The following is a 26,625-nucleotide window of genomic DNA, read 5'->3' on the forward strand; positions in this document are numbered from 1 at the left end:
CACTTGTTAGAAACCCTGTGAGGCAGTTCTACCGTGTCCTATAGGGTCACTGTAAGTTGGAATTGACTCCACTGCAAAGGGTTTGATTTTTTTTTTTTTTCCAGTTGCCTGCTTGAGGGGGTGGGGGTGTTGGGAAAGATGTAATTCTAGACGCAATTGCTTCCTTGCAGAGTTAATTTCTCTCCCTGGGGACAAGAGGAGGGGGCTATAGACCTGACCTTCTGGACTTTAAGGGATTGTGACACCAGGCAAAGGCTGCTTGCTTCCAGCTTTACCAGGTGGGGTCTGACCCCTCTTTCTGCCATTGTGGGCAAGGGGAATCATATTTAGGCTAACAAACTGGAGGACTAAGGTCTGGTGCACTGGCTTGCTGGGTATCTTGGAGGTGGTGCCTAAACCTCTCTGTGCCACCATCTGTTGAATGGAGAAACTTACACCCAACTCACCTCACAGGGTGACTGTGAGGGTAAAATAAGATAAGATGACGTTGTACAAACTCATGCCAGAAAGAGACGGCTGCTGCAGGAGGTAATAAAACTCTGATATTCAAAGTAATTGCAAACACTGCTGGCAAGAAAGAACAGGGAGTTTTATAGAAAATCTTGTGAGGCTGCATTTGTAGCTTTCCAGTGAGCTATGGTTTGAAAAGCACGCACAAAATGTGAAGGAGAAATGCGTAACCCAAGATGCATGCAGAAGATTAGCAGGATCTCTAAGAAGAATAGTGTTAGCAAAACTCTGAAGCTCAAATGAGCAGAAGCTGGGGAAAACTGGCAGAGACAGAGCAAGGAGCTTTTCAAGTCTAAGTAGGGTTAACAAGAAGGAATCTGCTCGGGGCTTGGGGCACGTGTGTAACCTTAATGAACAAGGAAGGGCAGGCAGAGCAGGGCACAGGCAATTTTATTTCAAATGGTAAAATGAAGAGCATAAGGAGGAAATTGAAACCCCAAATAGGGGAGTGATAGGAAAAAGGCATCAAGCCACCTACAAAGAGCTCAGCCCTAGAAGCCCAGACATGACATCCCAGGACCTAGAGGTATTTGCAGATGTAATCCTTGCCTTGGAGGAAATTACAGAGAATGAGGGAAGTGCCAGAAAACTCAAGATGGGCAAATGTCTTGATTTTCAAAAAGAGAAGAAAGACAGATTAAAAACAAACAAAAAAAAAAACAAACAAACCTTGTGAACTATGAAGATTAATATTGTCCTCTATTAAAATTCCGAAATAAATTATTAGACACATAGTGAGCACTTTGGAGATAATAGAGCAATCAGACATCTCAGAATTTCTTCAAAGAAGGCCGTCCTCCACATTTGCGAAGATGTGTGCATGAGCATATTCATCCCAGTGCAAAAGTGGAAACCATCTAAAAACCAAAGCCAAACCAGTCACTGTGGAGTTGAATCTGACTCATGGCGACCCCATATGTTGCAGACTAGAACTGCGCTCCATAGGGTTTTCAAGGCTGTGACCTCTTAGAAACAGATCATCAGACCTTTCTTCCGAGGTTCCGCTGGGTGCCCACCTTTCAGTTAGTGGTAGAGTGTTTAATCATCTAGACATCCATAAATTAAGTAAATGATGAGCTATACCTACAATGGCATGCTATGCAGACATTAAAAACTGTGTTTAGGATGTTATTTATTGGCATGGAAATATATTCACTGTCTACTGTTAAGTAATAGAAAAGCAAACTTTAGAGTGTATGTGTATTATGATCCCCTTTATGAAAATTACACAGATTTATTACTGGACATATACATAAAATATATGCAGAGATGGTCACTAAAATCTTTGTTTGGGTTCCCCTGAAAGCATACCCTAAGACAAGGACTTGGATACAGGAAGTTTATTTGGGAGGTGATGCTAGAAGCAGAGTGAGGAAGTGAGATAGGGAGAAAATACAAAAAATGGGTGCATCATAATATGAGCTAAGGAGCCCTGGTGGCACAGTGGTTAAGTGCTTGGCTGCTAACCAAAAGGTCGGCAGTTTAAACCCACCACTGCTCACGGGAGAAAGATGTGACAATCTGCTTCCCTAAAGATTACAGCCTTGGAAACTCTAAGGGCAGTGCTGCTCTGTCCTATAGGGTTGCTATGAGTCAGTATCTGACTTGACAGCTGGTTATATCTGTGGGCAATGGGGGATTCTCTCTCTCTGGGGACCCTCTGAACAAAGTGCAGAATGCACCTGAAAAGTGTCCCCACATGCAATGGGGAGCTGATATCTCTTAGCTCTGCCTGTTGGTTGAGGGTTGCCTAACTCCTACATTTTTTGGGTTGTTCCTGTTTGTGGCTTCGGAGAAAGCAAAGCAGAGAGACTGCTGGGTATGGGCTTAACGTGGGACACTGGACGTGCAATGAGCTGTCCACCCCAGCTGAAATCTTTGGGCAGAGGGAATGCGGCAGGAAACATCACAAATGCATTTGTCGTAGTGGCTTTCTCTGGGCGTGAGATTTCAGTGATTTTTACTCTCTTGTAGTGCTCAGAACTGTTTTATAATAAGCACATATTTTTATAAAAACAATAAACCCATTTTCAAAAAGAAAGAAAGTAATGTAGTGCTCACTAGGAGCCTACGTGGGTTCATGAAGAACAAACCAGGCTGTCTTAGTTATCCAGTGCCACTATAACAGAAATACCACAAGTGGATGACTTTAACAAGGAGAGATTAATTCTCTCACAGCCTGGTAGGCTAGAAGTCCAAATTCAGGGTGTCAGCTCCAGGGGAGGGCTTTCTCTCTCTGTCGGCTCTGGAGGAAGGCCCTTGTCATCAATCTTCCCCAGTCGAGGAGCTTCTCAGCGCAGGAACCCTGGGTCCAAAAGACACTATTCTCCTGGCTCTTGTTTCTTGGTGGTATGAAGTCCCATGTCTCTGCTCACTTCTGTCTTCAATATCTCAGAAGAGATTGGCTTAAAACACAACCGTATCTTGTAGTCTGAGTCTTGCCTTATTAACATAACTGCCACTAATCCCACCTCATTAACATCATAGAGGTAGATTTTACAACACATAGGAAAATCCCATCAGATGACAAAATGGTGGACAGTCACACACTACTGGGAATCATGGACTAGCCAAGTTGACATATTTTTGGGAAACACACTTCAATCCATGACACAGGCTAAACCAATTTCCTCTTTCAGATTGGATTCTAAGAGGGAAAAAGACAAATGACAAGATTTCAGCAGGATGCTGGAAAAATATCTCATGAAATCCTGTGAATGGCTACAGGCGTTGCATCAGTGGCTGGATAGCAACCTAGAAGTTCCTGATCTTGACATGGCTTTAATTAATCATTTAGGTGGAAAATAAAAGGTATGCTTATCAAATCTGTGGATAACAGCCATAGCACCCACGAGGTAACAGATCCAAAGGAATAGATTCTAAACGTATTGGAATGCTGGATTGAAACCAAGAAAATGAAATTTCAGAGGGCTAAATGTGAAGTCCTGGATTTAGGCCCCAAAAAGCAATTACATACTTTAAAATGGGGAAGACCTGACTTGTATTGAGGAAAATTACTAGGGGCTCAAAGCTGGCTGCCAGTATGATGGGCCTGGAGCCCCTTGTGGTGAAGACCCTAGGATGTGCAGGATGGGGAGAAGACAGAGATGCGGGGTGATCCTGGGGACAGGGACACTCTCCTTCTTTGTGGCTCCACAGAGCAGAACAGGAACTGGTGGGGACAAGTTGCAGTAAGATAATTCAACTCAACATCAGGAAGAACTTGTTGTCACTCAGAGCTGGCCTAGGACCTGTCTCCTCATCAGTTCCCATTCTCCAGCTTGAGCAGAGAGCTGATTACTGACTGGGGGGCAGAATTTTTAGTAAGCTGGACCAAAGACATGGTCTGGAGGAGTCTCTCAGGGCCCAGGAGCCTTCTCCCAACATCTACAGACAGATGGTGCAGAGTTGGTCACACCTCTGACTGAGTTGCTGGGGCTGGCCCAGCAGTAACCCCATCAGGCCTTCCCCACTGGGTTAGCCATGGTGCTATGCTGTGGGGTAAACCAGCAGAAGGACAGCAAGTCAGATCCACTCCACATCCCAGTCCTAGCCCAACCCCAGTAGCCTCCCTGCTGCCCACTCAGCCTCCAGCCAGGGAGCTCTGTGGCTGAGGGAGGCCCACAGACTGAGAGGATATGTGCCCACACTGGCTGGGGCTATGGGTTGACATGCAGGGGAAAGTCACTGGAGAAAGAAGGGGCAGAGGAACAAGCCAGCTGATCTCCCTTCAGCACAGGACACAGCAGCATCTTAGGGGCCCCAGTGGGTTCCTGTTTTTGGTGCCCCTCAGAGTACCAGCCCATGCAAAAGCTTCCAGAGACACTGTGCTCTCTTCTTCACGAAGCACCTCATACCCTGGAGCTGCCCATCCAGCCTGGGAGGTGTATTTTTATACAAATACAAAATAATTAAGTTCAGCCTCTACTTCTTGAAAACCTGCTGCCTTCTCACTGATACCTGAAATTTCAAGATTTGCTTTTTCTGATTTAAGGTTTGACTCCCGATGAAATGCAAACACCCAAACACAGCACTTCAAGCTGTTATGAATCATTTGCTCATCCATGTGAGCAAGTTTATCAGAACCTTTTCTAAAAGAAGATTCTGCTAGGGCTGAGGGAGAGAGAACACAAGTAGCTTGGGACCGGGATCTTGAGATTCCAGGTGGTAGTGCCTTGGTGGGAAGTAATAGGTGGGAGAGGCATGGGTCCCAAGGGGTTGGGTGTCTATTTGCATTACTTCTCAGCTGATCCCAGGCTAGCCCTGGCTCTGCCTCTGGCTGCAGTAGGCCTGCTTTTACAGGAAAGGTTTTAGATGACACATGCAGTATTCATGGTGTCAGCTTTGCAGCTGGAGCCTCTGAGAGGCACTAGTACCAATTGCTGTCAAGTCGATTCCAGCTCATGAGGACCCCATGTGTGTCAGAGTAGAACTGTTCTCCGTAGGGTTTTCAGTGGTTGATTTTTCAGAAATAGATTGCCAGGCCTTTCTTCTGAGATGCCTCTGGGTGGACTCAAACCACCATTTCACCACCCAGGGATTCCCCAGGGAAGCAAAAAAAAAAAAAGAAAAAAAAAAAAAACCCACTGCATCGAGTCGATTCTGACTCATAGTGACCCTATAGGACAGAGTAGAACTGCCCAATAGGGTCAAGGAGCTGCTGGTGGATTCAAACTGCCAACCTTTTGGTTAGCAGCCGAGCACATTAATAATTTGGACTACCCAGAGACAGAGGCAGCACAGGAAGAGGTAATATCCTAATCTGGGAAGCAGGAATCTTGGGAATCTACAGTCCTACCTACATCCCTGCCTCTTCCACTGTCTCTGTGGCTCTGTACCTGACCTCTGCAGACCACTAGGAGGTCCAAGGATGATTAGCTTGGGTGGGTGGGGCCTGAGAATCCCTTTGTGTTAGTCAAGACACATGGGGTTACAAGCAACAGAAACTGACTGTGGTTAACTTAAGCAACAGTGGAAATTTATTGAAGGATGTGGGTAGCTTATCCAATGGAAGGAAGCTCTGCATTAAGAGGACCCTGAGTCACAGCCGAAGAACAGATATGACTGGCCATCTTTGGCCAGGGTTCAGAACCCTGACTGACAGTCCCTCAAGGAGGAGGGCTGGTTCCCCAAGGGAAAAATCACCATGTGAGAAGAAGGGGCAGTGGATGCAGGGTGGGCCAAAGCCCCGAATGCTCACCACTCCCCTGAAATCGCATGTAAAACTCTGAATGTACTTTTTGGGAGAGGATCCAATGCTTTCAAAGACCATAGATTCCACTTGGACAGGGACCATTTCTTGGTATATCGGGACAAAGCCCTAGGAAAGCATCTGTGCAAGGAATTAAAATGCATCAGATTCTTAACGAGTTTGGTGACCCCCAAAATGTTAAAGACTACTAAGCCTGACTATGTGATCCTTGAGGGCAGGGACTGTGTGATTCATTAATTCTGAATCTCGGTTACACATTGAAATCACAAGAGGAGCCTTTAAAACGAAACAAACAAGAAAAGAGTGCCCTGTTGTCCATCAACTGATGAATGGGTAAACAAAATGTGACACTTGCACACAATGAAATATTATTCAGCCATAAAACAAAATGAAATTCTGATGTATCCTCTGATATGAATGAACCTTGAAAACATTCCATTGAATAAAATAAGTCAGGCACAAAAGGACAAGATATTGTATGATCCCCTGATATGAAGTATCTAGAATAGGCAAATGCATAAGACAAAAGTTTATTAGAGGTTAGTTACCAAGGGCTTAAGGGAGGAAAGAATGGGAGTTATTGCTGAAGGGGTACTGAGTTTCTGTTTGGGGTGATGATGTAAAACTTCTGGAAATGGCGGCATGGGAAGGAGCCCTGGTGGCGCAGTGATTAAAGCTCTCAGCTGCTAACCCAAAAGTAGGCAGTTCTCAACTGCTCTGTAGAAGAAAGATGTGGTAATCTGCTTCTGTAAAGATTATACAGCCTTGGAAACCCTGACACAGTTCTACTCTGTCCTATAGGGTCACTATGAGTCAGAATCAACTGGAGGCCTATGGGAATGGTAGCAGAACATGATGGATGAAATTAATGTCACTGAATTGTACACTTAAAAGTGGTTAAAATGACAAGCTTTTTGCTATACATATTTTGCCACAATTTAAAACACAATGAAACAAAGTGTCTGTCTGGTTACTACCCTGAGAGATCCTGATTCAGTTGGTCTGGGGTGGGGCCTGTATTGCTAAAAGGTGGTTTTGCTATGAGCCAGGGACGAGGCCCACTGATGGAGTCATTATTTTAGTCACATTTTTCAGAACTTCCTTTTCATTAGATAGAAAGCAGAGATTGCTCGAGGAAACACCACCCCTTGCGGACAAACACTTAGCATTCCACCCCTCTCCCTTCTTACTACAGTTCACACACACACATTTTTAAACAGAATATCGATTTATGATGCATGTACATACTATTTTGTAACCATTACAACCCCTGGTCAATGTTTTTCCCATGCCACCAGATTATGTAATGTTTTTTTTTTTTCCTTGGAACAAATCCCTAGAAGTGAATTGCTGGATCTGGAGCAGCCTGTTCCTCTTTAGGGCTCTGATGGGTGAGTCCAAATGATGAAGGATGGATTGATTTGAGCTCCCCCCGTCCAAAGTGCACAGTCACAGAGACCTTTTTGCCAGTCTGGTTGATAAACAGCTTACCTTGATGTTCGTTTAAGATTGCGTTTGTCTGATTACAAATGAAGTTGAACTTTCTGCTTTCTGTATTTATTGGCCATTGGTACTGCTTTGTGCTCTTTGCAGCCCCTCATTTTATCTTCAGTGAGCCCCCAGTGTCCCTCGATCCAGGTCTGTGTTCACCCAAAGAAGCTCTCAGGAAGTGGGTGTTGAGTGGGCTGAACCCAAAGTCCCTAGCCTGTGGCTGAGCTGCCAGGTGTTAATAGCATGAACAAGCAGCTGGCAATGGTGATGGAGTTATCAGCGAACTTGGGAAGCACCCAAACTGATTCCATGCTGAGGTCATTCGTTTTGGTGGTGTTTTCTCTCCCCCACATCTTTTAAAGCTATAGGGAGGCCAACACTAAGAGTATCCCAAAAATACTATACTCACACCTGTTGTGTCATTTAATACTATCAGTACTGCTGCAGCTAAGCTAACTCGTATTTTCGCCATGCTTGATTCTTTCCATACATTGATGATCTCATGAATCCTCACTACATCCTCTCTTCGTAAGTGTTAACTGATCTACATTTTCCCAAGGAGGAATCTGGTTTCCAGGAGAGGTGACATGACCTACCCTAGGTCGTAGCCAGGAAATGTCTGTGTTTCCATTTTAAAGGTGACAAAGCTGAGATCCCGCAGAGGTGAAGGGACTTGCCTGAAGTCACCAGTAAGGAGGCAGGAAGAAGGACCAGGACCTCCCAGTCAGTGTGTGTCCACTACCTCCAGGGCGTACGGTCCAACCTTTAGTTCAGAGATTCGCAAACTAGAGCGGGCGTCGGAATCACCCCGGGGACATGTTAAAATAGAGATTGCCACAACATGGATGAACCTTGAAAACATTACGCTGAGCGAAATAAGCCAGTGGCCAAAGGACAAATACCTGTACTGTATGACCTCATTTATACGAAATGAGCAAATGTATAGAAAGCAAAGACTATTAGTGATTACCAGAGGTGGGAGGGAAAGGAAAAGGGGGAGTTTTTGCTTAGGTGGTGTTGAATTTATGTTAATGGTGGTGGAATAATTTGGAAAAAGATAGGGAGAATGGTTGCACGACTTGAATGTAATCACTGTCACTGAATTATACATAAATTGCTGAATTGGCGTATGTTTTGTTGCATGTATTTTCACTGCAATAAAAAGAGAGAGAAATGAATGTAAAATAAAAACGAAACAGATTACTGGGCCCCGCCTTCAGGGTCTCTGATTCGCCAGGTGAGGGGTGAGGCCCCGAGAATTTGCATTTCTAGCAAGTTCCAAGATGTTGCGGATGCTGCTGGTCACAGACTACACTTTGAGAACCACTGCATCTCCATCTTTTCTTCAGCTCTGGACTTCCTGTGACCCAGGGCTTGACCGCTGAGATTGCCCTGGAGGCAACCATGATTCCCTTATGAGACCTCCTGGAAGCTCCCCCAGTAGGGGAATGGCTTAATTGCTTTCAGCAGATGAAATTTTCACAGGATGTATTCACAAGGGCAGATCCCAGAAAGGACAAGTCCAGGTGTTAATGAGGTCTTTCTGGCTACTGGAATGGAGCCCAAGTGGAGCAGGAGACCTGCATGCCTCCACTCCATCCCACTCCCGGCCCAGGGGAGGTGCCAGGAAAAGGAAGGAGTTTTTCCCCCAGAGAAAGGATCAGTCTGCAGTTCTGGAAGCTGGGCTAGGTATAGAGGCTGATGCCCACGCTCTGCTGAGGGTCTAGAGATGGGCAATGTCACTCCCAGACACTTCCCAGGGGCAAACTTTGGAATTGAGCTCACTAAGGGTTTCTCTGATGGCCAAGTGAAGGGACAGTGGAGGAAATCAGACAGGCTGGGGTCTATATAACCTGGCAAGTTCTACCCATCCACAGCCACAGATTTTCCCCTGTCCTGGGGACTGATTCAGAGTTGATCTTGAGCTCAGCAGGGGTGAGCTGCCTGGGGAGTTGCCCAACAGACACCCTAATAAGTGATGCCTCCCTGGGGATCTTTCCAGAGGAGCCTGGAGAAGGCCTTATCTCGAAAAATGCCTGCTTTCCGCAGGACCCTGTCACCGGTGTTAGGATCCACTTTGCCTCCTACTCCACCTGGGCTCCGTTCCAGCAACCAGAGGTTTCATTAACTGCCAGGTGCCCTTGTGAATACATCTTGTGAAAATTTCACAAATACTTAATTCAATAACTGTGTATGGAACCATTTGCCATGTGCAGGCATTGAAAAGATGCTGGAGATACGACTGCAAACCTGTCAGGGACCATCCCTACTCTCCGGGAGCTGCCTTTGAAAGGTGGGAAAAAGACAATAAGGGTGAAAACAAAGTATTGGCAGATTGAAGAAAATAGACAGGATGCTGTTAGAGAAAATAGCGGGCCATTATTAAAGGGAGTAATTAGGTTGGGCTTTCTGAGGAGATGACATTTCAGCTGAGATCTGAAGAAGGGAAGTACATTCCAGACAGAGGGAAATAGGAAAAGCAAAGGCCCGGGGTGACCAGGTGGCCAGACCTAATGAGTAAAGAGGAGAGTAGCACAGGGCGAGGCCAGAAAGATGTCCACAGGGATGGGACCATGCATCGTTTTGGGGGCGAAGATAAAGAGTTTGGATTGTATTGAAGTAAGGGGTATCAATGACCATCAGTGACTGCTGGAAACATTAGGTCAAAAGCTGATGAGGAACTTTAGAATGGAGGGATCAAGCTGAGCCCACTGATGAAGCTTAGCATCACAAAAAGACACTGTCAGACATGTGCCTGCTGGCTCAAGTGTAGGTAGAACACAACACTATATATGAAGCACCCTTATCCCCGGATCTAATCTGAATCTAACCAAACCTCTGGGTCTAACCCACCAATTACAGGAAATACAGGGGCTGAATCGAAGAACATGTTAAATGACATCACAGACAAGCAATTAGCAAAATCCAGTTTGTGGAAAACTGTAGGCAAATGACCCAGTCCCTGTGACAAATGGAGTCACTGCAAACAGTTAATATGCCTTGGAAGAAAGGCCATTGAAAACCCCATGGAGCACACTTCTACTCTGACACACAGGGGATTGCCATGAGTTGGAGCTGACTCAATGGAAACTGGTAGTAATAGTCGTATATGACAAACAAACTGCAGGAGACGGGGGCAGATGGAAGGGGAACTTGTAAACTAAAGGAGACTTAAGAGCCACATCAACCAAATCAAGGTGGGGATGGTGGTAGATTGTTATAATAATGGACCCTAATGAATCATGCTTCCCTGTGTCCACACCCCTCTTGCAATGTAATGTTGCTGCTCCTTCTATCAAGAGGTGAAATCTATTTCTCCACCTCCTTAAATCAAAGCTGACAGTATGACTTTCTTTGGGCAACAGAACGTGGCGGAAGTGATGTTGTGCAAGTTCCAGAGCCTAGGTCTTAAGAAGCCTTGTAGCTTCTTCTCTTGTTCCCTTGGAACCCTGAGACCACCATGCTGTGAAGAAGCCCAGTCTAGACTCCTGAAGGAGGACAGGCCACATGGAGGACAACCAAGACACCAAGCCAATAGCCCGTAGTAACCACCAGCCATGTGAGTGAGGTCAAGTTGGACCTTCTAGCCCTAGTTGAGCCATCAGATGACCACAGCCACATGAGTGACCCTAGAGAGACCTGCAGAAGGACCACCCAGATTTCCAAGCTACAGTGCCAAGCCGCTAAATTTTGGGATGGTTTGTTATATAGTAATAGACAATAGAAACATAAATCTTGTTTGAATCCTGGCTCTAACACACCAATATTTAAAAAAAAAAATGAATCCCCTTTATGATATCTTTATGATGCTCCTTTGTATATGTCTGACATTTTCTATATTAAAATAAAAATGTTGGAAATGGATAGTGGTGACGGTTGCACAACATGAATGCAATCAATGTGACTGAAATGTACATGGAAAAAATGTTGAATTGGTAAATGTTTTGTGGTATATATTTTTACCACATAAAACAATAAAAAATGTTTGAGTGCAGTTGGAAGCCCCTGGCAGGCTTAAGCAGGGGAGTCTTATCTCCCTCTCTTACCATGCACAGGGCTCCCGCTTCTCCACCTCCACCAGAAGGTCCTCTGCTCTCACCAGAGAGCTTGGCTGCTGCACCTGCTGGTCCCTGCAGCCCTCACTGTGCCAGATCCCCCCAGGGTCTGTGTAGCCTCCAGGTCCCCAGCCTCCGGCCGGTCTCCAGGACAGTGGCTGAGTTATGGATGCGACAGAAGAAGACTCCCCAAAGACTCTTCATCCCCCGGAATGGGCCACATTCAGTCCCAGAGGATGGCAGGAGGAGAGTTTATGAGACAACATCATGAGTCACCACATCTAATGACTTCCCAGAAGAGCTGGGATTGGACACTGAGCTGCTCCCTTCGAAACATGGCTGGGGAAACACACACCAAAGCCTGGGGCTGACTCAGAGACACCTAGACCAGCTCACAGAGCAGAGCCAGCTCTGCGGCATACTCGCTGTCTGACCTTGATCAAATCACTGGGCCTCTCTGTCCCAGGTCTCCCAATTCAAATGGGGCTAGTACTGACTTTCATGGGATGGCTGGGAGAGTTAAATGATATAATAAGAATGGATGTTGTTGTTGTTGTTAGTTGCCCTCAAGTCAGCTCCGAGTCATGGCAACCTTATACATAACAGAACGAAACATTGCCCGGTCCCACGCCATCTTCATGATCATTGGTATGTTCAAGTCCATTGTTGCAGCCACTGTGTATTTTGATTGTCTTCCAGCCTAGGGGGCTCTCTTCCGGCAGTGTATCAGACAGTATTCTGTTGTGATCCATAAGGTTTTCATCGTCTAATTTTCAGAAGTGGGTCACTAGGCCTTTCTTCCTAGTCTATCCTAGTCTGGAGGCTGCCCACTGTTGGCAAACCTGGGAAGGTGGGTCCTTGTTCAGCGCTCTCAGACTTGCGAATAATCTGTACACTGGTCTTTGAAAAAGAGAAAGTAACTTTGTTGCAATGTGCAGACCAAGGAGCCAAGAGGAAGTTCCTGAGATCCGACTCCCCAGCTATGGGAAAGCAGGGCTTATATGTGGTTTGGACAGCAAGATGGCAGCCACCCAAGTGTACTGGGGAGGGAAAATTCTAGAAGGAAGATGCTGCAGGAATGGTAGCAGCCAGGAAACAAGAGGCGATGTGGTTCTTTCGGACCTCTCGCTTTGGAATGGGGTCCGGGTGATGATTTTTCTTCTGATTCATTCCACCTGTTGCTGCGTCCTCTGTTGAGGTCAGTTAATGGTCACAGCTGGCCCTTCTGCACGTGCAGGGCTGGCCAAACCTGGCTTGGGCTAGTTTCAGGATTAATGGAAATTTCCTGGCATTTGTAGGGTCAGGTTACACCACCATGGGTGATCCTGCTGGTATTTGAAATACTGGTGGCATAGCTCCCAGTGTTATAGCAACATGCAAGCCACCACAGTATGACAGACTGACAGATGGGTGATGGATAAGTATAGAAAGGCTTTGTTAAATGCGATGCAAATGAAGCAGCTGATCACCAAGATAGGAGGAGGGGAAGGACGGGTGATAGCCTTGCCTTTGGTTGTTCTTCTGGTGAATTTCATGTGTCCCTCTGCTCCTTAGCCCTGGTTCAGATTATCCTTTCCTTCTCCCCTTCTCGATTGCCTTCTTGCCTTTCCCAGCTAAAGTTCTATGGAGGCGATGGTGAGAAGGAATACCAAAGATTTTGAGTGTAGTGTAGTCAAGGTCCCAGAAGAAAATAGGTGGCACACTCAGAAAGGGTTTAACTGAAGAGAATTTAACGGAGGGACTTCATAGAGGTGAGGGAAGGGCTGAGAGGAACCAGCAAGGGATGGTGAAACACCCAAAGATTAGCAACCACAGGCAGCCTTGCCACCTGTAGGCCTGTTGGGGCGAGGAGAGGGAATAGTGTAACAGTAGTGTATCAAGAGCTACCAAGGAAGAGAGGTCCCCCAACAGGAGCTGTGGCTTTAGAGAAAAGCAGCCATTGGCAAAATCCGGGCCAGGCAAGGTGTGAGTCAGGAAAATAAATCCCTGACGTCTCTCTTCTGCCGCCCTTTGATCTCCTTCAGTGCCTTCCATTGGCCAAAACCAGCCAGATGTCAGAGGTCAAGGGAACTTGGATGATGCGAGTCCTTTGAGGCCAGCCTCTGTGGCCCAGGGTGGGGCTGAGAAGGATGGAGGCTAGATGGGGGCGGCAATGCAAATTGAGAATAAACTACTTTGGGGAATAGACAAGGTAGGGTTGGAGGTATGAGATGAGGGCTTGAGTGGTCAGTGTTGAAAGTTTTGAATCAGTGCATCCAGTTGCAAGTGGACACATGACCAGGGTAGTAGGGCATGGTCAGGGTTTGGGACATAGAAGGATCTCACCAGTGGTGAGTAGTCAGTTATCTCCCCTTTTGACTGGGGTCCTGACCCATTGCTCCTTCGGTCCTAGGGAAGCCCTCCCAGCCTCCCAATGGCAGCTGGCCTGAAAGCCAGAATGGAAGTGGTGCTGAGGCTGCCCCGGCCGCAAACCTCACCTTCTTTTCCTACTACCAGCACTCCTTGCCAGTGGCGGCCATGTTCATTGTGGCCTACCTGCTCATCTTCCTCCTCTGCATGGTGGGCAACGCCTTGGTCTGCTTCACTGTGCTCAAGAATCGGCACATGCGCACTGTCACCAACATGTTCATCCTCAACCTGGCCGTCAGCGACCTGCTGGTGGGCATCTTCTGCATGCCCACCACTCTTGTGGACAACCTCATCACTGGTGAGTGTGTGCGGTGGACGGGGGGCTGTCTCCCTGTTCCCACAGGCAAGGCCTGAAATGGGAGCTCAGAAGACAGAAATCATTGCAGGGCTTGTCTCTTGGCTAAGATGCCATTGTCTCAAGCTCTTAGGACAGTTTTGTGGCAGAGGGATTAGACTAGAAATAACAAACCCCTTGCCATTGAGTCAATTCTAACGCATAGCAACCCTATAGGACAGAGTAGAACTGCCCCATAGGGCTCCCAAGTAGTGCCTGGTAGATTTGAACTGCTGATCTTTTGGTTAGCAGCCAAGCTCTTAAGCACTGTGCCACCAGGGCTCCAGAAATAATAGATACTGTGAATTAATCATTTTCTTTGTGCCAGGCAATCTGTTAAGTACTCTTCATGTATTGTCTTAATTAAGCCTCACCACAATTCAGTGAAGTAGGTTTTATAATTATCCCCATTTTATGGATGAGGAAACTGAGGCTCAGGTTGGTTCAGGTACTGGTTCGTAGTTACACAGCTAGTAAGTGCCAAGGTCCACATTCTCACACCCGTGCTCCTAACCACTGCACCATACGGTCTCACTCTCCCATGTAGCTCCCACGGACAGAACTAGAACCAGTGGGAAGGAGTGGTAGGGAGGCAGATTTCCTGTGGATGAGGACTTAAAAATTCACTATTTGAGCTGTTCAGCAAAAGAGTGTCTTGCCCTGTAGCTCGCTCTCACAGGAATGTTCAAGTAGGGATTGGCCAGCCACTTAAAAGGGATTTGGTAGCAGGGATTCAAGCAGCACTAGACCACCTGACCTCTAAATACCTGCCTGAGCATCCTGGAAATGTCAGAACGACCTCACTGCCATCTACTCTCTCCCCGGTGACTTTCACGCTTCAGAATCAGAGCTCCGCAGACCCTGAGACTCTGGGTGGGAGGGACTGTTTCCAGAGCTTTGGAGACCCCTAGAGGCCCGAGCCTGCAGGCTTTGAGCTCAGAGGTCCCAGCAGCTGAACCTGGACATGGCCTGTCTGATTATGAGCTTCAGAAGACGACATATGTGCTGAACTAGGCAGGAAGGGGTCTGGATATTTTCTTCTAATGTCTTACCAGTTCAATTACTGTTTACATTTTCCATTAAGGATTTGTCTTGCTTGAGCAATAGGCCGTGGGTCTATACAGGAGACGGCTGGTCCGCTGCTGCTGCAATCTTGTATGAAACAGGGGGACCCTGCGTGTTGGTGTTATTCAGGTGGACAGCCCCATTTGGAGTGATTTACCTGAATCAGGGCACGGGGAGCTGTGGCCTGTCTTTCTGTAGGTTCCAGGACCCAGGAAGTGTGCCCAGGGCAGAGTCTCTTCCCCTCAGCTCTACTGGCTCTGCCTGGTGGAAACTTCTCATTGCTGGATCAGCTTTCAGGGCTGCTGAATATAAACTGTGCATCCTTCTCCCCAGCACATACACACATGCAGAGATGCACACATATACGTGAATAGGCACACACACATGCAGACACACACATGCACACACGTACAGGTGTACACTCAGATACACACATACACCCGTCAACAGGGATATGGCAAGGTCTCTGATTCCCAGTCCTTTTCACACTACTAAATTTTAAAAATTGTTTGAACAGGTAAACCATTCACATGGTTCAACAGTCAAGAGTTACCAACAGTGAAAAATCTTCCTTCCACCGCTGTTGTCTCACCTCCCAGCTCCTCTCCTGGGAGGCAACCAACATTGCAAAGTTTCTTGTGTCACTTTCCAAAAACATTCTATGCAAGTGCAAGCAAATTAAGGAAATGCTGACTTTCCAGTCAGTTCTGCACCTTCACTTTTTTTTCCACTTAAAAATATATCATGGAGTTTTCCATAGTAATAAATAAAAGAGCTTTCTCATTCTTTTTACAACTGCTTAGAATTCCATTATATGGATGTACTATAATTTATTTAACCAACCTCTTTTTGACGGATATTTAGGTTGTTTCTAATAGAATCTTTTGCAATAAAACAAAACCTCATAGAGCTTTTCTTTTTTCGAACTTAGGTGCAGAGGGCTGAATTATTCACGTCCACACCTCATGGCACTATATAACTTCGATCTGTTGCAAAGCCCCTTGTTTATTTTTGTTTATTTATTCATCCCCTTCTACCCTCCCCCCCACCCCCGTCCCACGGGAATTCCCCTTCCCTGATTCGTTAGGAAGCCATTCCATTCTATTCAATGTGTTGCTTTTTGTTTGTATGCATTTTTACAAAATGTGCATAGTGCGTACAGGTGTGACATTTAAATATTTTTAAAGTATAATTTTACATACAATGAAATCCACCCTTTTTAGTGTACAGTTCCCCAAGACTTGACATATACAGTCATGTAACTACAAAGACAATTAAGATGTGGACCAACTTCATCACCCCAAAAAACTCCCCGGTGTCCCTTTTAATCAATCCCTGTCTCTGCCCTCAGCCCCTGTCACCACCGACCTGTTTTCTGTCCTATACTTTTGCATTTGCAAGAATGTCGTTTAAATGGAATCATACAGTAGGCAACCCTTTGAATCTGGTGGGGTTTTGTTTTCTGTTTTACTTTTTATTTTGAAATAATTCTGGACTTACAGAAAAGTTGCAAAAATGGTACACAGTGTTTCTGTATACTCTTCACCAATCTTCCTCTAATGTTAATATCCGGAATAACCATAACACAATGATCGAATCTAGAAGGTTAATGTTGATGTGGTACTATTAACTAATCTGCAGGCCTTAATTAAATTTCACTAATTTCCCCACAAACATCTAGTCCTGGATCCAGTCTGGGCTCCAGATGGTGTTCAGTTGTTCTGTTTCTCTAGTTTCCCCCAGTGCGACAGATCTTTCTTTGTCTTTTGTGACCTTGACAAGTTTGAAGAGTGCTGATCAGTTATTTCGTAGAATGTCCTGCAATTTAGGTTTGCTTGGTGTTGTCCCTAATTAGGTTTGAGTTCATGCATTTTTGTCAAGAATACTACAGAAGAGATGTTGAGGAGGCACACGATGTCTGTATGTATTAATGATGATGTTGACTTTGGTCCCTTGGTTAAGGTGGTGTCTGCCAGTCTTTTCCACTTTAAAGCTACTGATGATTTTCCCCTTTATAATTAGTAAGCATCTTCTAGGGAGATACTTTGAGACTATGCAAATGTCCTCTTTCTCATCATACTTTTGCCCACCAATTTTAGCATCCATTGATGGTTCCTGCCTGCAACAACTATTACTGTGGTGTTTCCTCAATGACAATTTTCTATTTACACCATTCCTTCAACATTTATTGACTGGAATTCTGTTCTGTGTGTTATAATCCAATGCTATCATTGTTTATTTTAGTTGTTTAAATTGCTCCAGCTTTGGCTACTGGAAGCTTTTTCAAGTTGACTCCTGTGTCCTTTCAACATGCTGTCATGATTTTGTTTTGTATTTCCTTATTTTCTGGCACCACACAATGTTCCAGGTTCATCTTATGTTTTCCCTGTTCCAGCCTGGAATCAATCATTTCTCTAGGAAGGCTTGTTTCCTTTAATTGGAGAATTGTATTTAGAAACCAAGACCTGGCCACTAGGTATATTCATTGCTACTGGGGTGACATTACTTGTACACCCTCTCAAGGGACAGAGCTAGGAAATATATGTATACTAACACATACGTGGAGCCCTGGTGGCACAGTGGTTAAGAGCTCAGCTGCTAACCAAAAGGTCGGCAGTTCGAATCCACCAGCCACTCCTTGGAAACCCTATGGGGCAGTTCTACCTGTCCTGTCCCATAGGGTCGCTATGAGTCAGAATCAACTCGACAGCAATGGGTTTGATTTTTTGGTTTAACACATACATATTTAACATACATATCTTTAGTTATTTCTGTATCTACCCACCTATATGTATATTGAAAACCATAAGTTCATACTGATACTTCTGATTCCAATCCAACACCACAGGATTTATTGTAGCTTCCCCTTTTCCTTATTTGTAATTTCTTTCTCTTTATCTATAACGTATTTACTGGTTTATTCAATCTTAGTATACACATAAGGTAGTTTCTGTATTGCTAGCCCACACTCCTGTGAGAAATTTATTAATGAGACTACCATATTTGTGTATAGTTCTTTTGTCTTTAGCCTTATAGTATACAGTCCAAATACTGTTTTTCAAAGTTACTTAGGTTAGTTGCCTTCTTCCCTATCACCTTCAATGAGGTTATATATTATTCATTTGTAATACATTTAGGTTCATTTATTATTATTTGTATTCCACTTTGGGTTTAGCCCACAGCTGGGTTAGATTTTAATTATTTATTTTTTGGAGTATGTGAAACATTTCCGCAGTTCTAAAAGTCAGAGCTGTACATACTTCCCTATCATCTCTACTAACCAATGCCTCCATTATTTCTGTCTGTTCTCATCCCCCATAGGTAACCAATCCTGTTCATTTCTGATTTATACCAAAAAAACTAAACCCATTGCCATCCAATCAATTCCAACTCATAGCAACTCAGAGTAGAACTGCCCCGTAGGGTTTCCAAGGAGCAGCTGGTGGATTCCAACTGCCGACCTTTTGGTTAGCAGCTGAGCTCTTAACCACTGAGCAACCAGGACACCATTCTGATTTATACTTCCTGTATTTCCTTTGTACATATGAGCAAATAAGTATATATTTTCTTATATCTTCTTCTTTCTGATATGAAGGGTAGTATACTAAGCCACTTTTTGCACTTAGTAATATTTCCTGGAAATCACTACGTATCAGTTCATAGAGACCTTCTTCATTCTTTTTCACACCTATCATAGTCCCCCATTGTATGGATATACCATAGTTAACCACTCATTCATATGGGCATTTAGGTTGTTTCCAGTATTTTGTAATTATAACAGTGCTGCAGTTAATAACCTTGTGCACATGTATTTTATATTGTTGGAGGTGTATGTTCAGGGTAGATTACCAGCATTAGATTGCTAGATCAAAAGGTAAGCGTATACATAGTATTGTTAGATATTGTCAAATTCCCCTCCAGAAGGGCTTATCCGCTTGCATTCCCACCAGCAATGTCTGAGAGTGCTTATTTCTCTATAGCTTTGTCAACGGAATGTGTGGCATACTTTTCATTTCTATTAATGAGGTAAATGAGAAATGGTATCTCAGTGTTGTTTTAATTTTTCATTTTTCTAATTATGAATGAGATTCAAACACTTTTTCATATGTTTAAGGGCCATTTTAAAACATTCTGTAAACTGTTTATGTATTTTTTCCATTCTTCTATTAGGTTTTTAATCCTTTGACCCTCAATTTTTTTTTCCAGCCTCAAATGTATTTGTTAGAAAATGAGAAAGAGACTGAACTGTGGGACATAAAGTGATACTTGTGAGGAGTGTCCCTCTTAGCTCAAGTAGATACAAGAAACTAAACAGTAGCTTCTGTCCGGAGGTGAGATGGGAAGGCAGAGAGGGTTAGCAGCTGGTTGAATGGACATGGGAAATCAGGGGTGGAAAGGAGGAGTGTGCTGTCACAGTATGGAGAGAGCAATTAGGGTCTCATAACAAAATATGTATAAATTTTTGTATGGGAGACTAACTTGAAATGTAAACTTCATTTAAACTACAAAAATTAAAAATTAAAAAAAAACAGGAAATGAGAAATATCAAAAATAAATACCGCGTCAACTTGAGATGAAAAAAGAAATGGCAGAACAGGCCCTCAGAGGTTGAATTCAACCTCATAGATTTGTCCCTCAATTTTTGTTAAGAGTTCTTTATATATTAAGGATAATAGCACCTTGCCTGTGAAACATGTTGCACATATTTTCTCTCTGGTTGTCAATTGCCTTTTGACCTTGTTTATAAAAATTTTTGCTAGGCAATTAAAATTTATATAGTCAAATTTCAGTCTTTATTTATTTTTTGCCTCTGGATTTTGAAACATAATGAGACAGTCTTTCTCTACACATAGGTTAAAGAAGAATTTACCCATGTTTTTTTCTAGTGCTTGTACAGCTTCATTTTTGTTTTTTGTTTTTTTTTACGTTTAGATCTCTAGTTCACCTGGAGTTTATTCTTCCATATGGTGTATATATGGTTCTAATTTATACATTTCCAAATGGCTATCTCGTTGACCAAGTACCTTTTATTAAAAATTCAGTCTTTGCCATAGTGATTTGAGATGCCACTTTTATCATATACTAAATATCTATTGTACTTGAGTCTATTGTTGGGCTACCTTATTCTGCTGGTCTATCTGTCTACTCCTGTGCCAGTACCATACTGTTTTAATTATAGAAGTTTTATAGTATATTTTAATGTCTGGTGGGGCTGTGCCCTCCCCCCAACAAATAGTTTTTCTGTTTCAAGATTTTTCTGGCTATTCTTGTGGATATATCGTTAATGTAATTAAGTGGTTTCATGTTATAAATCTCATTCTAGTTCTTACTTTTGTTGTTAAGCATTCGATCTATGTTGCCACGTGTACATCTAATGTGCTTCTCCTAACTGCTGCCTGGTACTCCATGGTGCATGTCCACCACATTTTCCCTCTAATCTCCCAGGGAAAGTCACCTGGGTAGCCTTCATCCAGTGGTGTGGTAGAGTTGGCTGATTGTGCCAACTGTGAGGGCGGATTGTGCACATTTCTCCCCAACTTTGTGCTCAGTGACACTATACTGGTAGTTTAAAATTGGCCATGTAGGGAGATTTACACCACAAAAATGGGCAAATGCTACAAATGAGGGCCTTTTTCCCCCTGAGCTGGCTTAGCACACCACTGCCTCCAACTCCCCATCATTGTAAATAACATTGTAGTGAACAGCTTTATCAACCTTGGGGGAATGTCTTTCGGATATAAACCTAGGAGTGGACTTGCTGGGTCAGAGAACTTGTACATACCCAGTTTTCCAAAATAGTCTGCTCTGTACAGTGGTACTGACTTTCCATGATACTTAAACTGCCCAGCACCCAGACCTGACTCTCACCAGGAATCCACAGGGGCAAAGAGATGCTGAGTACACTAACCTCCCTGTGCCAGGTCTCATGACAAAGCAGAAGCCCAGGGATCAGAATGAGGATACCAGGTAGGAAGATGGGCTGGAGCTGCTGAGAACTCTGCCTGCCTGGGAGTCAGGATTAGTTTGCTCTAGCGGTTCTCAACTTTGGCTGCCACTTGAATCCCCAGGGTAAATTTCAAAAATACTAATATCTGGGTCCCACCCCTGGAGATTCTGATTGTAATTGTTCTGGCTTAGGCCTGCGTATTGGTTCTTTTCAAAGCTCCCCCAGGTGATTTGTGCAGCCAGATCTGAGAACCACTGGCCTAGAACCGAGGAGCCCTGTTGGTGCAGTGGTTAAGTGCTCAGGTGCTAACTAAAAGGTCGGCAGTTCAAACCCACCAGCCACTCCTCAGGAGAAAGATGTGGCAGTCTGCTTCTGTAAAGATTTGCAGCCTTGAAAACCCTATGGGACAGTTCTACTCTGTCCTATAGACTCACTGTGAATCGGGACTGACTTGACTTGACTTGGTGGCCTAGAACCAGGGGAAGGGCTATGGGAGCAGAAAGCTGGGCAGGGCTAGATTGATCTAAAGCTCATGGAGAGAAATCATAAGGAGATACACTTTGGTCAATATAAAGAATGTCTCTCTAATAGTCAGAAGTGTCCATGGTGGTATGGGCTGCTAATAATGTGGTGAGTTCCCCATTCCTGGAGGTGTGCAAGCACAAGCTGGATGACCACCTAGCAGGACATGGTGGAAAGATCCAAGCCTCAGGTGGGACCTGGCTTAGATGGCCTGGAGGTCTTTGGCTGTTTATGGGTGGGCCATCTCTCACTCTGTGGTGGTCTCTGTCATTGCAGGGTGGCCCTTCGACAATACCATGTGCAAGATGAGTGGCTTGGTGCAGGGCATGTCCGTGTCAGCCTCTGTTTTCACCCTGGTGGCCATTGCTGTGGAAAGGTGAGAAGTTTCCTGCTGGGTTATCCTGGGTTGACTGTGGCCCAGGCCCTAGGAGGAACCACTATCTCCTCTACTGGACTGGCTGGAAGCCTATGCTGCTCTACCAGTAGGTGGGGGCTGAATCCTGAGCCATAAAGGGGAGGGCTGTCAGGCAGGCTGCCCTCTAGGCTTGAGGAGGTGAAGAGGACACAACCACCTCCCTCCAGAAGGCAGAGGGGCAGCTCCTGAGGAGGCTTAATGGGGATTCTTGGGGCCTGTGAGGAGTTAGTGGTCAGTACTTGTTTCCTGAGGGTCAGGTATCCTGCCATGATCTCATACCGCTGGGAAGAAAGAGTTTCTCCCTGCTCCTTCACTCCTCCTTGCTGGTCCCGATAGTCCAGGCCTCGCTCCCCATCTCCACCCCATCTCCAGCCACTTCTGCTCCTTCAAGCCTCAGATTCTATCAGATTGTCTGATAAGTATTGGTCTGAAATGTGGCCAGAGGTAAGGAACAGATCCAGGGGCCAAGGAGGCTTTGCAAACAATAAAGCACTGAGCCAGTGCAGTAAGTCCTCTCCTTCCCAGTGGGATTAGTGGTGTAAGGGCTCCCTCTGGGTGCTTTCTCCCAGGGTGCAGGGGAGGCGGTAGGAGGCAGGCAAGCAGGCTGCAGGTGGGTTTTGTCCTCTTCATCTTCAGATCTGCCCCACCACTGCCTAGCTGTGTGACCTTGGGTCAGTCACTTAACTACTCTGAGCCTTGTTTTCTCATCTGTAAAATGGAAGGATAGTAAATACCCTACAGAGTGGTTGGGAAGACTCAGTGAGCTTCTGCATGTAAAGCTTATGCACAGTACCCAGCACAGAGTACAAATATCAGCTGTTCATATTTTCTTTCTTTCTTATACCCACACTTCTTCTTTGTCTTCCTCTCCCCGACATAGGCACTTCTTAGCTCTTACCTTTCTAGACTCTAGTGTTCTCATCCCCTCTCCACCTCTGCCCCTATCAAACCTGATCTTTTGTAATCCAGTGAAGTAGGCAGCTGGAGCTGGAGCGATGGAACGGGGCTCCTGTCTCTGCAAGGCCACTAAGTAGCTAGGTGATTGGGGAAGTCCCTTCTTCTCACAGACCTTTGTTTCACTATCATTATCAAGTTTATGTGAACATGCAACCTCTCCCAGTGGTAGCTGCAGTATCTTTTGATTCCCACCTCCTCCAGGAAGCCTTCCTGGACTATGCAGACCGTGTTATTCTCCTCTACCCACTAACTGCTATTGCATTTACAGTCAGTACTATGTACGTTAAGAATCCTTTGTTCTCTGACAATTTGTTGAGTGTGCGATGCTATGAAGCCAGTAGGTCAAAGTCATACAGGTTGAGACAGCAAAGCTTGAGTCAGGCCATGGGAGAGGTAAAAGGTCAGACAGGGGAAAGAGTGGGTAGGCAGAACATATACACGAGGCAGGACAGTTTGGTGAGGTAGAAAGAGCACTCTGCTGGGAGTCAGCTCTACGCCTGTGTTCTGGTGCAGGCTGTACCCTTAACCCTGTGGCGTTTTAACTCCCTTCCCTTCTCTGGGCCAGGTTGCTCTCTGTTAAACAGCTTGACCACACAGTCCTAAGGTCCCCATTTTTGGTATCAGTAGATAGGAGAAGACACCCTAGGAAGTAGGCGCCCCTCCTTGTTCTCATTATTAAGCATTCATCATGTCTCCAGAAGCATGCGAAGTGTAATCTCAATCTTCACGGAAACCCTATAGAGTAGGTAATGTTATTGACCCCACTTTACAAATGAGGAAACTGAGGCTCAGAAGGATCTTAAGTAAATTGCCATTCTGGTCACTCATTCACACGTTTATTTAACAAACTCTGGGAATACTGAGATGAAAAGACATAGCCCTACCTTCAAAGAGCTTGCACTTGAGCAGTTGCCTTTGAACCACAGGTAGGGGTGAGGCTTCCTCCTCCTCCTCCTCTTTTTCCTCCTCTTCCTCCATCAGCAGTTCTCAACTCTGGCACCCAAGGAGCTTAAAAAAAAAAAAAAAGTGCTCAAAACCTCTTTCCAGACTAACTAGACTGAAAGTTTGGCCATGAAAACTGGGCACAGATATTTTTTAAAATGCTTTAGGGGACTCTGATGTGCAGTATAGTGGAGCAAGACAGGTTGGGTTCAAGGCTGCTCCTTGCTAACTTGCTAGCTGTGTGACCTTGAGCTGGTTGCTGAACACCTCTGAGCCCCAGTTTCTTCATCAGTAAAGTAAAAGAAGCCCATTGCCATCGAGTCTATTCCAACTCATGGTGCTCTTTTGTGTCAGAGTAAAACTGCACTCCATGGGGTTATCGACGGCTGTAATCCGGAATGGGGCTTTGGTAATTCAGTGGTAGAATTCTCACCTTCCATGCGAGAGACCTGGGTTCAATTCTGGGTCAATGCACCTCATGCGCAGGTACCACTCATCTGTCAGTGGAGGCTTGCATGTTGCTATAATGCTGAACAGGTTTCAGCGGAGCTTCCAGACTAAGACTAGGAAGAAAGACCTGGTGATCTACTTTCAAAAGTCAGCTAATGGAAACCCTATGGTTCACAATGGTTCGATCCCCAATCACGGGGGTGATGCAGGACCAGGAAGCATTTTTTTTTCCCACTGATGGATTTTCTTTATTGAGATATAATTCACATACCATAACATTCACACTTTAAAAGTATACAATTCAGTGGTTCTTAATATATTCACAAAGTTGTACGACCATTACCACTATCTAATTCCAGAAAAGAAACCTGTACCCATATTAGCAGTCACTCCCCACTCTCCCCAGCTGCAAGCCCCTGGTGACCACTATTCTACTTTCTGTCTCTATGGATTTGCCTATTCTGGATATTTCATATAAATGAAGTTTTACAATATATGACCTTTTGTGTCTGGCTTCTTTCACTCAGACTAATGTTTTTAAGGTTTATTCATGCCGTAGCATGTGTCAGTACTCCATTCCTTTTTAATGGCACCAGGGAGCATTTTGTTCTGATGTGCACGGGGTTGCCGTAAGTTGGGGCTGACTCGACGGCAGCTAACAGCAACAACAATCTTACAGAAGTAGATTGCCATGCCTTTCTTCCACACTATGGCTGGGTGCATTCAAACTGCCAACGTTTTGGTTAGTAGCCCAGCACAAACTGTTTCCACTACCCAGGGACCTATCTGTAAAATAAGAGTGTAATAATAATTGCTGCCGAGACGTTCTAATGAGGAAATGGGACAGAGGCGTCCTACTTCAGTGGGGTTGCCGATGGAAGTACACTGGCCAACTTGACGTCAGACAATCGGTCACTGCAGGCCCCACACCTGGATGCCCAGGTTTTTCTGGAGGACCCATAAACACCTAAAATTGTGTCCTCTGATACACGTAATCGTACCACTCAAGGACAGAATGCTTATTCTGTGAGCTGCCAGCTAATCAGTGTACCCCAAGAAGTGCATGGGCAGGATTCACTGTTCCCACACTGTCTGCAGTTTTTTCCTCCCCTTCTCTCGGAAACCCTGTGGGGCAGTTTTACTCTGTCCTATAGGGTCGTATTTATGCGTTGGAATCAACTCGAAGGCAACGGGTTTGGTTTTTCTCTTCTATATCCTGTTTGTGCCTTCCTTTCTTGACTACTCAAGGAGCTGACTCCCTCCCAGGTGAGAAAGCAATTTGTTTGCAAACTAACTAATGAATGTCTGACCTGTTCTGCGACGCAGCCTTGGGCCCAATGAAGAATAGGTGCGATGATGGATGGAAAGTCTTGTCTTTACTGTGATGACTTAACAGTGAGGTCCCCCGTCACCCGCTTCTCTTTCCTCTGTGGCCGCAGGTTCCGCTGCATCGTGCACCCTTTCCGCGACAAGCTGACCCTGCAGCAGGCGCTGGTCACCATCGCGGTCATCTGGGCCCTGGCCCTGCTCATCATGTGCCCCTCGGCCGTCACGCTGACGGTCACCCGCGAGGAGCACCACTTCATGGTGGACGCCCGGAACCGCTCCTACCCGCTCTACTCGTGCTGGGAGGCGTGGCCCGACAAGGGCATGCGCACGGTCTACACCACCGTGCTCTTCTCGCACGTCTACTTGGCGCCCCTCACCCTCATCGTGGTCATGTATGCCCGCATCGCCCGCAAGCTCTTCAAGGCCTCAGGCCCTGCCCGGGACGGCGAGAAGGCGGCCGTGGAGGGCCGGCGGGCGTCCAGGCGCAAGGCCCGGGTGGTGCACATGCTGGTCATGGTGGCGCTGTTCTTCACGCTGTCCTGGCTGCCGCTGTGGGCGCTGCTGCTCCTCATCGACTACGCGCAGCTCAGCGAGCCGCAGTTGCACCTGGTCACCGTCTACGCCTTCCCCTTCGCCCACTGGCTGGCCTTCTTCAACAGCAGTGCCAACCCCATCATCTACGGCTACTTCAATGAGAACTTCCGCCGCGGCTTTCGGGCCGCCTTCGGCGCCCAGCTCTGCCCACTGCAGTGGGGGAGCCACAAGGAGGCCTACGCACAGAGGCCCAGCGGGCTCCTGCGCAGGCGGGTCGTTGTCGATGTGCCTCCCAGCGACTCGGGCCTGCCCTCCGATTCGAGGCCGAGCAGTGGGGCCCCGAGGCCTGGCCGCCTCCCGCTGAGAAATGGGCGGGTGGCCCACCATGGCTTGACCTCGGAGGGTCCTGGCTGTTCCCACATGCCCCTCACCATACCAGCCTGGGATATCTGA

The 26,625-nt window shown here is 45.8% G+C and overlaps 1 protein-coding gene across 1 annotated transcript in view; it reads left to right on the forward strand.

Annotated features, from left to right (window-relative positions):
- Positions 1-26,625, forward strand: part of NPFFR1 (neuropeptide FF receptor 1) — a 27,002-nt gene extending 377 nt beyond the window's left edge. The window contains exons 2-4 of the mRNA XM_004386371.1: positions 13,661-13,975; positions 21,822-21,921; positions 25,749-26,625. Coding sequence (XP_004386428.1) covers positions 13,661-13,975; positions 21,822-21,921; positions 25,749-26,625 — 1,292 coding nt within the window. The remainder of the gene's footprint in view (positions 1-13,660; positions 13,976-21,821; positions 21,922-25,748) is intronic.

This window comes from Trichechus manatus, unplaced genomic scaffold (genome assembly GCF_000243295.1).
Source record: "Trichechus manatus latirostris isolate Lorelei unplaced genomic scaffold, TriManLat1.0 scaffold00163, whole genome shotgun sequence".
NCBI lineage: Eukaryota > Metazoa > Chordata > Mammalia > Sirenia > Trichechidae > Trichechus > Trichechus manatus.